This window comes from Ixodes scapularis, unplaced genomic scaffold, assembly GCF_016920785.2.
Source record: "Ixodes scapularis isolate PalLabHiFi unplaced genomic scaffold, ASM1692078v2 PGA_scaffold5__190_contigs__length_132052651, whole genome shotgun sequence".
Classification (NCBI taxonomy): domain Eukaryota; kingdom Metazoa; phylum Arthropoda; class Arachnida; order Ixodida; family Ixodidae; genus Ixodes; species Ixodes scapularis.
This window is the reverse complement of record NW_024609880.1, coordinates 130,112,385-130,126,731: the sequence shown is the minus strand read 5'-3', so window position 1 is coordinate 130,126,731 and position 14,347 is coordinate 130,112,385. Positions and strand designations below refer to the sequence as shown.

The window sequence follows — 14,347 nt, the reverse complement described above, 5'->3', positions numbered from 1 at the left end:
GGGAAGGAGGGGCTTCAGCGGTACACTGAAAATGATTTTCTGCAGCCTCCGTGCACCAAATTGAAAAAAAAAAAAAAATCTCTATAGTCGTGATCCTGGAGTCCAATTACGCTAATACAGAACCACTTAAGCTTCCCATTAAAATGGCACTGCAAACCAAATGCTGCTTTAAAGGGCGTGCCTATCCGAGTCAAACACGAGCGTTCAGTGACGACATTGAGAGAGCGTCGGATAATGACGACATGAAATTCTAGAGGTGGAGCTGTCTGAATAGGTGCACGTGACACCTTCTGGTCCTTTCAAGCGCGTGATTATTTGCTCGGAACGCGCAGTACAGACGAATTGAACGCCAGGCGAGGGGAGAAAGAGAAAGCATTAGGAGGGCTGGGAAATAAGAAAGAAACCTCTTTCCCCTCTAACCTTTCTATCCTCGCCCTCCATTGCCCTCCTCTCCCATCTCGCGTTCCTAGTACTCGCCTTTTCTCTCTTCGCAGCTGAATTGAGTATGCCGTTAAGAAATTATGAATAAGTATCCTCATCGGTAATCACCACGCGTCCACGTTTCTCACCACACCTTTACAGACGTTCTCTCCTGTCTCAACTCGAATGTCCATGTCAGCCACTGCTTCCCTTTCCCCGAAGTTTCGTTCTAACTTCCCGCATGCACAGTCCGCTAACGAGAACCTCCACCGCCCTCAACTGGAACTTCCTCTAACATTCTCATTTCTGACAATGCGGCTTGGGAGTCTGAAGCTATCGACAGCGCCCCCCCATGCCAGCTCATTGCCTGCCGTCGAAAGTGACGAGGGTTTTCGGCCCATCAAGTTTATACTACAATTTTGCTGTTACGATAAGCTGCCTGTGTCATATCGCCGACGCATGTCCTGCTTCGCGAACCCATTAGTGGGAAGTGACGTGGCACAAAGCGCATAACTGGCTGCCCTGGAGTCAGTGGCGTCACGAGGGTCAGCGGCACCCGGGGCGGTAGCCCAGCCGCGTCACCCCCCCCCCCTCTTGTGGCCCGCCGCAACACCCCCCTGAGTGCTGCACCCGGGGCGGTCCGCCCGCCACAAACTGTGGCGCCCTCATTATGGGTAGTAAAAGTTCACCCGATTTGGCCTGCACATTATAACATCTTCGCTGAGCTGCTTTTTTTTTTCTGTGTATGGCTGAGGAACGGAAAAATCACATTTCGACGTCCGACATCGGCTAGTTTCAATGCCGCAAGACAATCGAAACTGCCAGATTCATGCCGCCACCACCGTTAGGGCACGCCTCAGACCATCTGGCGTTCCGACGCTTCATTTTTCTTCCTGCCCTAACTCCCTTTTTTTTTTTTAAATGCATGAAACGGCATTTTTTGTATCACGATTTTAGCTTTGACCTGTGCCACACCAGAGCAGGCACGCTTCTAGATGTGTGCCAGTTTGAGACGTTCAAGTTTGCACCCTAGTTTGTACCACCCAAGAAAAAAGATTTATAAGGAATCCCTTTTCGCAACACCCCCTGGGAAACGCAGGAGGACATCGCCCAAAGGTCACAGCAAGTCCCCAGGGCCTCGAAAAATGCATAACGCGCTGTTCCTTGGCAGCGGTGTCGTACCTGGAAGGTGACGTCCCTCCAGTCGGTGCCGTTGAAGCAGGGTGGCAGTTCCTCTCTGGTGGGGCCCCGTCCCCCGCACCAGTGCCGAGAGCCCCTCCAGGTGGCGCCACGCTGCACGTGCCGGAACTCGCTCAGGAAGCGGGCCACGGGCTCGCGCAGCAGCGTCACGTAGAAGTACCTGGGAACACGAGACGCGAGTTCAAGCAATCGCAGCACCAGCAGAGACGAGCCCCAACGCTCACTCAGGCAGCTTGGGGCATCGTACTGCGCATGCGCATAAGGTCTGCACATGCTCTGTGCGACACCTTCTCGAAAACCCCACAAAATGCATCGCACACGGCGAAGGCGCAAGCCCCTTTCTCAAGGACGCACCTCGACTGCACACCCCGAAGCTGACCGTGTACAGTGCCATAGCCTCGAGACGCGGCCGCCGAAAGTGAAAAGGTGCATGGATGAAAACTTTTATTGGAAAAGAACTCCGATGACCGAAGTCATCGCAACGCGGTGACCTTGTGGTCAGGCGTCAGCGGCAGACAACGGATGAGAGGAAAGCCTAGGAGAGGAGAGCCGTGTAACTGGCGCCCCGCTGCGGCGAGACGCCGAAACACACTTGTCCCGAGCGATGGAATGTCCGCTCGTGCTCCTCGCGTTCCTCGCGTTACCGCTTCTTTTCTCGTCGGGTCTGAACATAACCACTCCGAGATCCCGAAGCCTCGGAGGCCATGGTTTGAAAACCATGTTTCGGGTCATCGCTGCTGCAAAAGCTGTGCGCGGACTACAGGCTCCCCAAGAAATGCTCTTTGCTACCAGATCCTCGCGCTCCGAATTCGCGACGGGCACTCTATGGCCCTGTCGTCGAACTGCCAGGCTTTGTGAGTACAGAGGAGGCTATAACTTGATTGGTACGGCTAGCTATGGCCAGCGCGTAGCACCTACCGCACTGTCAGCTAACGGGTGAATGGCGGAGGTGGCCGAGAACGGTCAGCCCAACGACGTAGAGCCACGAGCGACAAGACACATTTTATGGGTGATGGCAATGGCCAGGCGGCAGAGAGATGATGTAACCCCTCTCGTATCAATTGCCAAGTTTCCAAAGGAACACTGTGCCGCCGTATTCTGACAATGTCACAGAAGGACGACCCCGCCGTCTTTCCGTTATAGGGACAAAGAAGAAAAGAAACGACAAGCGACCAATTGATGTCGCCGCGCTCAGCGACGACTGAAGAGCCAGAGAGACAACGGCTGGGGCACGCCCCTCCGATGGAATGATGACGGGCTCCGTTTCTTCGGGACGCGGGGGATGTCGCCCGAACCCTTTCTCGGGACAGGCTCGGACGGACGACGACCCTGGTCGGCCGAAAAGGCAGAACCCTCGTCGTACGCTACAACCCGCCCTTCCCATTTTGGCTGGGGGCCACATCTATCTCGGGCTATACATAGCCACCGCCCACATTAGAGTTACATTCACACCGAAGTGGATGGGACTTCGCACTTGATGCAAGTTTCTATTCATTGCGTTGCGGGGGGTCAAGCCTGGCAAGGGATACAACGCACGGCCTTAAGGCGCGTTCACACTCTTGCAACCGAGTACGACCGAGAAAGACTTCTTGGGACCGGATGCACTGAGCGGAGCTGGTCCTAAGAGATCGCAAGAGGCTTAAAAACCGGTTTGGTCTCTCTCGGTCGCACTCGGTTGCAAGAGTGTGAAAGGGCCTTTATAAAGAACTCCAGAATCCTTGACGGTCTCACTGAACTTCAATTTTTACTTTACACGCAGAAAGCAAAATTTGAGAACAGGGGAAAAATAAGCAATAATGCCTCTCTTGACAGGACCCCTACATTTGTCAGCTTGGCGGGCACAAAAACTGGCGAAACATTTTAATAGGAATTAACAGTTATATGCGAGACATAATTCACAATTAGGGGGGAAAAAAATTGGTACAACGCCTTTCTGTTCGTAATCTCGACGCAAACGCCTTGCTCGTCTAAAAAGTACATGCAGGTAGTTTGGAGCGAAGCATCTGTTTTTGGCAATGCAGTAAAGGGTACAGGCACGCGTTCCCTTTCCCATTTCGAGCGTTGAATAAAGTTGTGCGCAAGCTCCCCTTTTCTCCACTGCACTGCCAAGTCCAGGACCCGTCGCTGTGCACCCTGTCAGCAATGTGTTCTCCCAGTTGGGTTAGCATACACTTTGAACAGGACGCCCGTTTGTGAAAGGCGCCTAAAGGACGCTGCGGGGAGGGCAGCTCATGCGAACGGGTAATGAGAGCCCAATTAGAGCTGCAAGAGCGTTCTGGGGGCCTGCTCCGCGTCAGCGGTGCGGATAGCGCGACACACGACACCGATGCGATTGAAATGCGGGGACGCGGACGAAGGCTGCCCTGTGTTCCATATACTCGCACCATCTCCTTCGCGTCCAAATAACTGTCCAGCGATCCATTCGGGTCAAGACATCTCCCTGCCTCTACGGAGCTCGTGCCAAACTCGTTGATATTATATGATATGATGTATTTATTTCAGCTCAGGAGAGCAGCATTCCTTCTTTCTTTCGGACTTTTATGTACCAACGTTGAAACAAGGATTGCAGAACATACACTACGGGCTAAAGTACATCAAAATTCCAAGGTCAAAATGCTTTCTTGACTTTGACCTTGACATAGAAGATGTAAAACTGCACCTCACAGTGTCAACCATGTCAAGCGACATCTGTCTGCTTTCTTTGTCTTCCTAAACCCTCTCCACTTGAAAAAAAAAAAAAAAATTAAAGTTGAAAGTTGATATGCAGCGCCCACCGCGGCGCCGAAAGGAATGATGGAAAGACGGGCGCGTTGGTACACCGCAAGAATGCTAAAACCGCGAGAGAACAAGGGCTTCGAAAGACGACAAACAGGGACGGCTGCGGCGACGGAGGAAATGCAGGGGTGCGGGATACGCCAGGCGAACAACTGCGTCACCCTCGTCTACTGTCTCACTCCCTCTCACTCTCTTCAGCGCCACGTGATAGATGCTGAGGGAGCAAGGAGGCTCGGGAGTTCTGCAACTGTTCTATTCCGAATCCGCCGAGTAACGATCAAAGATGTTTAAATATTTTTAGCGGTGCAGCCGCTGACTCGTCTCAGCAGATGTTTGGTAACTGCATGGGCTCACCGCCCTATTCTGAAAATATTCAAAGTTTGAAAAAAAAGAAGAAGAAAAAAAGAGAGACGCGAGGAGGGCTTTTTCAGGGTTGGCGTTTTGTTCGCACCGAATCAGGCGCCGCTGTTGGACGGCCTCCAGCTTGAATCCGTCGCTCGGATGCGCGCGTCTCGGCAGGCCGTCCACGGCTGCTATCTGGACGGTCTGCATCCGGACGAGGTGAACGACACGCGATGCGCATCTTGCGCAGAAAAAGAATCCTCTCGACGCCCGACCCTCGGCGCCATTACTGCTGCCGTCGACCATCATGGTCACGGACCAAAGACGCAGACGACAGCCAAATGGTTCCGGTCTTTATTTCTCCTTCGAGTGTGCAAATCGGCGTTTATTTCACGCCGCCACAGCAGCCAGAGTGCCATCATCGATGCTTATCGGTGCGCTGAGGAAGCCCCTCGCGCCCTTCAGTCTTTCCGAAAGAGCTGTTGTTGAAACCGAAAAAGGAAACTTTCGTCAAATGACGGAAGTTTCCTCTTTCGTCATTCTAATCAATCAGACGCGATAATGTCACTTCCGTTTCTTTTTAGGAGAAACGAAACACTTGTCGAACATAGCCCCCCCCTGATCTGCCGTTTCCGCAGGCCTAACGAAAGAGCGCGGGCTACAGGACCGAACGGGTACCGCAAAGCAGGGTAAAAAATAACAATAAAAAATAAAAGGTCTGAAAAAAAGAAAGAAAAGAAAGCAAGTTTATTTCATATAAAGCAGGTTCATTTAAATCACTCTATGTACAAATTATGACCTTTGTCACCAGATGTCTTCCTCTAAATATGGCCGACTAAATTTTCGATGATCCCGACCACTGATAAAAGTGTGGAATGGGAACTGCACTGTAAATATAATTATGACGTAGAGTTTCATTAAGGAAATTTCATTCTTGATGTAAACCATGCTATACGAATGATACAAAAGCGCAGGCGAGATCGCGTGACCTATTGCCGGCGTGTGATTGGCTCCGGCCACACGTAGCTTTGCCTGCACTCGGACGGGAGCTAAAACGAAGTATAGATGTTCGGCAATTCCTGAAGCGCAGAAGAGAAGCCTGGTTCAAAGCGTGGCAGCGAGGCTCGACACTGATTGGTTGACGGGTGGGAGAGGAGGAACGAGGTGCGCGAACTAGACTAGGCGCCCCTTCCCCAAGGGGCGCCTAGGGGCCCGGGACTCACCCCCACCCCACGAAATTTTGGTAGGGGGAGTTTCAGGACGGCTTCGCGGATGTCAAGCGAAAAGCTCTCTCTTTTTTCTTTCTTGCTTTTTACAGGCACGTTGGTACGAGTTATGTATATGCACATCATGGCCCACCGGTTTCAGTCCATAGCCTCCAGATTTGACACAGATGTAGTTTTCACATGCAAATTGAGGCTGGGAGACCTGTGCAAGTCGGTAAAGAGCTAACAGGCTGCAAGACTGGGCAAAACATTCCATGTCCTGCGGCGCTGAATGCATCGGTCAAACGGGTCGGCATCACAGACAAGTAGAGGACGCCGCACCGAACAGTCAGCGCTTGATAGACACGCAAAGACGGGAATGTCGCGGCTGCTCTTCCGACCTTGCCCACACGACGACGCTGGGAAATCTTCGTGACCGCGTCGGGAAGGAGAGAAGCCTTTCGAATGGTGACGAGCCCGCAAATCATAGGCTCATCGCCTCTTTTGCTCCAAACGACCTCGACTAATGCCCTTTTATCCCTAAATCCCCCTTTTACCCACTTTTTTCCAATGCATGGAAGTCATGGCATCAACAAACACCCCCCCCCCCAAAAAAAAAAAAAAAAAAAAAGATTTTTGTTATGGGTTTAAGGGGAAGGCCACGTGACCAGAGGGATAGGCGAGGAGGAGCTCGACCACCTGTGCGCACTGAGGGAGAGGAGCTGATAGTATGGAATAAAGTCACTGGTCTTAAAAGCTCTGCAAAAGTATGTCGAAGACACCGGACTGATCGATCAACTTTGAGTGTGTGCGTTTGTGTGTTGTGTTTATGTGCGCGTGACTTACCCTTGTTCTAATCGTCTTTATTCCCCTCTACCCTTCCCCACGGAGTAGCCAGCCAGAGAAAGCACGAACTCCGGCTTACCTCTCCATGCTTCAATAAATATCTATCGATCTATCTCGCGCCACTGCCTTCCCACCTTCTAGCCGGACACAAACAAATACCAACATACAGACAACAAAACCTCTCAAGTTGATTGGCTCATCACTTTCGGTTGCCGTGGTGATCGCCATTTTAGACCCTTTCATAGCTTCGAAAGCGTCGTCAAAACCAGTGGCACCAAGATCGCTATGGAGCATCATCGTACTGAAAGCGTTCCCTGGCCAATATTAGCGTCTTTGGCACTGTGCATGCAATAAACTGATCCCTCGTGCTTATTTCCCCAGATCTCTTACAATTATGTTGCTCTTCTTGGGTGTCCCAAGAGAGCAAAATTATTTTTCAATACCTCGAAGCACTGACGTTGCGTGTGATGGCGGTACGAAGATGTAAGATCGAGTAAAGTTTGGAGCCAGTCCAAGGATACGAGGGCCCGGCAGAACAGATGGACAGCACTGGCAGGTGGCGTGCGGCGTCGAGTCTGACGAGAACCGAAGTCACCGAAAAGCGGAGGAAGCGAGGAGGAAAATCGCGATGTCGGCTTGGCCGGGACTGCCGGACGCTTCAATTTCCACGACTTTTTGACGGAGTCGAGTCGCCTCACGATTTTGGTAGTATCCTGTTTGGACAGAGGGGGTGTGCGAGCAGGATACTTCAGAAATCATGAGGCGACACATCTCCGTGCTATGTCGTGCAGCAGTCCGGTTCCGTCCGTTTTTTTTTTTTTTAATCAATGTTTGTTTGTGTTTTTTTACGGGGGCCTTGAGCATGCTCATCACGTTGGTCCGGACAGCCCTTTAGCGCTAGTATCGCTTCATTCTAGGAACAACTAACAAGTGTACACATGGTACGCGTTAAACTATCCAATGAAGATCGCCGTGAACGTAGGCGTATGGAAACTCGGACTGTGCTTTGTTTAAATTTTTAAATATATATATATATATATATATATATATATATATATATATATATATATATATATATATATATATATATATTATTTTACATTTGTTGTAATACATCAACAAATAAAAACATGCGCCACATTTCAGCTTAAATGTGTGAAAACCCTGTAGAAATAAGTTGTGCCCGTTTTTTTCTTTAAATCTTTTATTTTGAAAACGTTTAGCTTAGTTGTGCTCTGCAGGCTTCAGGCACACCGACGATTGTCCTTGCGGCCTGCTCTCGGCAAACTACAAACGGTTTCTAGGCCGCGCCGAATTTGCGAGACAAAAAATAACCGTGGCCTTTGACCTCGAGCCCAGTTTGCGAGTCGCCTCTCGGCAAGATCATGGGAAGACAAAAGCGACCCGCTAGCCCGTCTCTGCCTGACAGTCGGTGTCCATGTGTGCGTCCGTGCGTGTACGCATGATCTTCTCGTTTTCCTTTTGCGCCCTGTATTGCTTGCAAGGGAACGCCATGTCGCTGACGAACAAAGTGGGAAGTAGGAAGAAAGCTCAACGCGTCGATTTTCTCAAAAGAGCGCCGCTTTTTGCTCATGTTCAGTCTCATCGAAATCTTGTATGTTTGATTATTATTTTATTTTAGCACGAAATAAATGCACACGGAAATGAGAGATGAACAGTAAATAAGATAGTACTTTCGGGATTACTTTTGCGGGAAAGGTTTGATGTAAATCATCTTCAGTTTCGCGGAGCTTTCAGTCGGGATCACTGCAACTGGAGCGGTGATCCTGAAGGAAGTTAACCGCCACGATACCAGAAACGTGCTCGGCGCGAAACTACGGAGGCGGGCTGGTTAAGAAACACCATAATCTAAACGCTAAAACAAGGAGAGAGAAAATAACGGACAAGACGAGACAAAATCTCGAACGCAGCTGATTTCACTCGCAAGGGGACAACAATAAACTCCGCTGCGTTTGCGATTTTGTGTCGTCTTGTCTGTTAAAAAAAAAAAAAATTTTAAGTCTCCTTGTCTCAGGGTTTAGATTATAACGTGCTCGGCCGTGGGTAAAATAAGAGCAAAAAGACCTAGTTCAATGCTATCGTTGCTCTACTCTCGAATAACTTTGTTTCCTAATAGAGTAAGCGGAATCAGCAGCAAAAGGTAAGCAGCCCGGCCCGGATAGGGAGCCTTCACATGGAAGGCACTCTAGGCCCGGACACACGTCTATGAAGAGCTTATCGGCACGGGACAAAAGGCGAAAGCTGGAACGCGTGGCCTTGACAAAAACAAGCGCCGCGCGGTGATTCCCATGGCAACAGCCCAGGACGCTGCGATGTGGACCTATGCCAAGCCGCCACGTCAAAGCGTCCGCCCAAGATGCCATGGAAACTGCAAAGCAGCGCCCGTGTTTTTCGTCCATGTGTTCCTTGCTCTAGCGGCCTGCGATGCATGCTGCTCCATTTGAAGCCTGATAAAACAGTGGAGAGGTGCTGTGACACCGCGCAACACTCTCGCAGCACCTTTTCCGCTCCGCTGTTTTTATTAGCATCCAGGTAGAGCAGCATGTATCAAGGGCCACGCGTTCTGCCGTTCGCATTTATTCCGTACACCACAACAGATGCAAAAGCAGCAGTGTCATGCTGAATGCCACTCGACCTAAATCTTTCATCACGGAATTCGGACGATTCCCAAACTAATATCTTTCAACCATCAACGGGCGTCCCAACTACTAGCCGCGTAGACCCAGAAAAGTAGCTGGGCTCAGTAGCCTGGGTGAGGTCTCTGTAGATGACAACAAGTGTAATACGCTAATCTGTGAGTCAGGCACGTAGCCAGGATTTTGTTTGGGGGGGGGGGGGGGGGGGGGGGCGCCCATGACAAAATGCTGTATGAGGGGGGAGGGGGGAGGAGGGTCCCAGCAAAATCGAAGATTTCGGGGGAGGCCCAGGCCCCATAGGCCGCCCCCCTGGCTACGTGCCTGGTATGAGTACAAGGTAAAATGTACAGACACAAATGTGTACAGAAAGAAAAAAAAAAAACAAAAAAAAACTGCAATAGAGGTATTAATAACTAAAAGAACACTCGAGAACCATGAGTTTGCAGGTGATTTACAAAACGCTAACTGGTACCATCTGATAATGACAAAAGGAAGGAAGGAAATGAGTGGTTTTACTTGAAATTCGTCTGATGACACAATACTTAATCAGGCGAGATTAGTATGCTTTCTGGACGTGACAACAAGGTATCTTTAAGATCTGGATAACGGCCTTACTATATATTGTAAAAAAAAAAACTGAAAAAAAAAAACCTCGTTTACTGTTATGCAGCTATGTTAGCTCTACTCTTGAAGAACTTTGTTTCCTGATAGACCCCTCTAAAAAAAATCTTGCAACAGCGAAAATCCGCTAAACGAGTTCAGCAACATTGGGCGGACGACGCCATGGTGAAGGACTCCGTTGCGGCCGGTACAGTTGTTCTACACTGCGATGTTTTTGCGTTTCCTCGAACCCTTCGCCTCTGTATGACTGCAGGTAGCGTTTTCCCTATCATGGGTGGGGGTAAACGACATTTCCCAACTACCAGCTGTTAAAGATGACGAGGTACATTGCTTTTACAAGAGCCGACAAAAGCTAGAAGTAGAAACTTACCTCGAATACGTATTTTAGCTTTTTTTTTTTTTTTAGACCACCTATGATACCCCTTGTCCCAGAGGAACTTTGACGTGCTAAAGGCAAACCCCCTTTTTTCAGTAGTACTAGATTTTGAAGCAGACTGAAGTGGACTCTCCTCAGGACCTTTGACCTTGTGCTCTCATAAAGTTTAATTATAAAACTCTGTCTTTTTTTTGCTGTTAATTTTGTCGCTGTGACTTCGAAATTCAGAGTTTTTCTGATAAATCCGAAGTGACGGAAAATTTGCCGGCGAGTGTTATTCGGATTTTTTTTTTCGAAAACACAGAACTTCAGTTGATGTTTACTGTCGAAATTTTGTTATATACGACACAATCACCTGCAAAAAGTCGTATTAGAGGAAAAAAGGTGCAAGAAATATTGTTGATAAATATTAAAAGAAGACATAGTGACCCAAGGATGGAACCTTGTAGTACTCTCGAGGTGACATTTGTTAGGTTTGCTGTATACTGAACGCGAGCTAAGCCAAAACTTTTACTTCTACATCAAACAGAAAGTTTGGCACGAGCCGAGAAAAATGTGCAGATGCACGTGACCCTTTGGACTGCCCTAGTGGCACTAGACTGCCCGAGTACAGCGTAGCCCGAGCAAAGCTGCATGCCAGGAGCACGGAGGCCAGGCCATGGACAAACTCGCGCACTAACCACCGAGCGCGACAGCAGGAACCACGTGATCCTTGTATTTTTTTGCCATTCTCGCACAGATGACGGGCTGTTGTGACAGCGCGCCACAAAACAGGCACAAAAACGGCATCAGCGCTTTTTTGTGTGTGTGTGTGTGTTTGTGTGTGCGCGCGTGCGTGCGTGCGTGCAGGCACTCACTTGATCGAATGACGTTTTAGCGAACGCTCTTGTTTTACCGAGGGACAACTTAGCGAATAGTCATGAGAGCATTCCGTGTCTTGCGAGACAGATCTTGTTCGCGCCCTGCACAGTGAACCGCACGAGTGACGCGAGAAGCGGCGCGTTTGTGCTGTGTCGAGCTGTGCATGCGAATGTGCGTTTCGCTTGTCCTTCCCAGTGTGGCTCGTGAGCTCTCCACGCTAAGGAGGACCCGCGGCTCACCTCCGCTTGGCGGTGGTCTTCTCGGTGCGGTCCATGGCGGAGTCCACGCAGGCCGTCAGCTCGGTCCAGTCGGCATGGAGCCCGCACTTCCAGCCCGTCGAGTAGCGGCTGAACAGCCACCACTTGCCGCTCGAGTTGGGCCGGTTGCAGCGGCAGCGCTTGCGCCCGCGTTGGCACTCGCACGGCTTCTCCAGGTCCAGGTCGTGCACAAGGTGCCGCCCGAACACCGTGCCGCCCGTCTTCTGGATGTGCAGGAACACCATCACGTCGGAGCCCTTCATGTCGAACTCGAAGTCGTCGCCGAGCATGTCGTCGAAGGACAGCTTGTTGCGCCTGTCCGACCGCAGCGGCTGGGAAAGGAAGGACAGCGGTCCGCCCATGCTGTCCCGCGAGCCGCGGCCGACAAGGCCCAGCTTGCCCGCGCTGCACACGCTCTGGGGACACAGGTAGCCGATGGCCAGCAGGGAGATGAGCGTGAGGAGCGCCAGGGCCAACAGCACGGCCTTCATGCAGAGCCGACCTCCGCTCTCCATGCCCATGGCCCGTCCGCTGGCATCACCGCCGTACCGCTGGGGCGGCCGCCGTCATCGTCGACGGGGTCCGGTGCCGACATCGCCCACGCATGCTGACCGACACTGCGGCTGTCCGCGCACGAGCGGAGCGGGGTTGGCGGAGTCTTGCGCTTCGAGGATGTTGTTGTTACACGCGGAGGCGACGGAGGCTGCGAAGAAAGCAGCTTGCCAGCGCCAGACAAACAGACATCGCGGAAACGGCGGAAACTTTGTGACTTTGTTTTGCTTTTTTCTTTTGCTTTTTGTTTTGAAGGTCTGCCCAATGTTGCCGGAGATAATGTGCGTAGTGGTTGTTGTTAGCGAAGCGGTTCAGTCATGAAATCACCGTGTTTTCTTTATTTTTAATATTCTGACGGTAACTTTCTTTAGGGTTGTTTTAAGATTGTTAACTTGTTTTATTTTGCCTTTTTGATTCAAAAGTGAAAAAGAAAAAGGAATATCTTGAACCGTTTTTACAACGAGGTAGTGTTCCAGCTTTTAGCAACGAGGTTTTTAGGGAGCGCGTCGAGCGCGTTAGAGTGCCTTCATGCACACGCGCGCTTTTGCTTGAGTGGTGACATCTCAGCCATTTTTCCGCCCAATCGTTTTTTTATGCATTTTGAAGTGCGCGCAATCCGGTGTCACTCAGCTCGAGCGCGTAGCTCTGGCTGATGCATAGACGCCATCTTACCGCCCAAGTCACGCACCGAGCGCGCGAGAGCGTCACGCGCTGGCACATTCCGGACAACAATGGATGTCTTCACCCTGAGACAGACAGACATCTAGGCACCCTAGAGCGCGTTGGAAAGAAGTGGCACCTAGTGGCACTAGAAACAGTTACACAGAGAACACGGCCAAAACCACTGATCTGATCAGTGTTCCGAACCACATCAGTGTTCCAAACGTTGCAGGCAGCGAACCTCCAAAGTTGCGTCCGGGAAGGGAAAAGGGGGGGAGAGGGAGGGCAGGAAGTCGAAACAAAGTGCACCCACTGTTTTCTCATTAATGACAACCCAAAACATTAAAAAAAAAAAAAAAAAAAAAAAGGAGAGAGAGAGAGGGGGGGGGGGGGGGGGGGTGTTTCGGTTTCAGACGGTTTCGGTGCGCACTCACCAAACTTCGCCGATATCTTCAAATCTCTCGTCCTAGGAGCTTTGGCCAGCCACTTTGGCGACCAGGTTGAAACAAAACCAACTAGAGGTATTTAATTCAATAAGCTGCAAGGTTTTGCATTTATTCTTTAAGCATAAAATAGTCACTAACCTGTAATAATAATAATAAAGCGTTAGAAATTATGGTCAGTGCACAGGAGAACTGGTGGAAGCTTACCATGACGATTTTAACCCGAGACGGGCAGGAGGAAAAAAAATTTTCTAGTTGAAGAGAACGTAGCATGGACAGTGTCTCTACAGACAGCATTGTTTGTCACTGTTACGTTCTCTTCACCTGTAAAAAAAATGTCCACCTTCTGTCCCAGTCTCGGCCGTTAAAATCATCACGGTAAAAATACTGTATTCTGTAATATATAGAACTGCTACAACAAATCGTTTGATTTGTTAGAACAATGCAGCGATCACAAATGCGGCATTTTATTTGTAAGCGCTTTCTTTAATTTTATTTGAGCAATACAGCAGTTCTGAACTGAAAATGCTTTCAAGAAATTCAGTATAGTTAAAACTTGCTCGTGACCTCGAAAAACTTTTGGGAACTACCCATACACATCCACGGGATACAAGCTTACCTGTTTTACAGTAGCCTTCTTCCATATTCAACATTGTTTCACCAAATGCGCACCCTTTGCAGCACTCCTCGTGGGTTTTGAGGGAAACCAATAAATGAAATATTTTTGGCGACGCTGATCAGCATACTAGTCTTCAGACCATCCAAAAAAACTTTTTAGAAAAAAAAAAATAAGAAAAGGCTGTAAGCACCCATCTCCGCACGACAAACGTAAAGCTAATAAAAGGCTCAACATCCTCTTCAGACTTGCCTGTGTAGATCCACCCACGATTTTTCACTTTAGCAGAGCAAACACTGGAGAGGTGACCTAATGTCCAGCGTCCGGCCTGCTAAAGCGGAAGACCATAGATAACAATGCCTTAGTGATAGCTACCGCAAGGCGGTTAACAGGTTAGAAACAAGTGCAGCGTTAGCATTTGGCAGGATGTCACAAGTACTAGTCAAACGTTGATGCAGCAGCTCTGTCCAATCTGTACCCTGCACCAGCTTCCCGAAGGCGACACAGAAAATCCAG

General features: G+C 49.8%; 1 protein-coding gene across 1 annotated transcript in view; it reads right to left on the bottom strand.

Moving 5' to 3' along the window:
- LOC115322652 (heparan-sulfate 6-O-sulfotransferase 2) overlaps positions 1-12,384 on the bottom strand; it is a 28,062-nt gene extending 15,678 nt beyond the window's left edge. Inside the window, exons 1-2 of the mRNA XM_042294034.1 lie at positions 11,543-12,384; positions 1,603-1,780 (exon numbers count right to left, since the gene is read on the bottom strand). Of these exons, the coding sequence (XP_042149968.1) occupies positions 1,603-1,780; positions 11,543-12,081 (717 nt within the window). The 5' untranslated portion in view covers positions 12,082-12,384. The remainder of the gene's footprint in view (positions 1-1,602; positions 1,781-11,542) is intronic.
- Between the last annotated feature and the right edge of the window lie 1,963 nt (positions 12,385-14,347).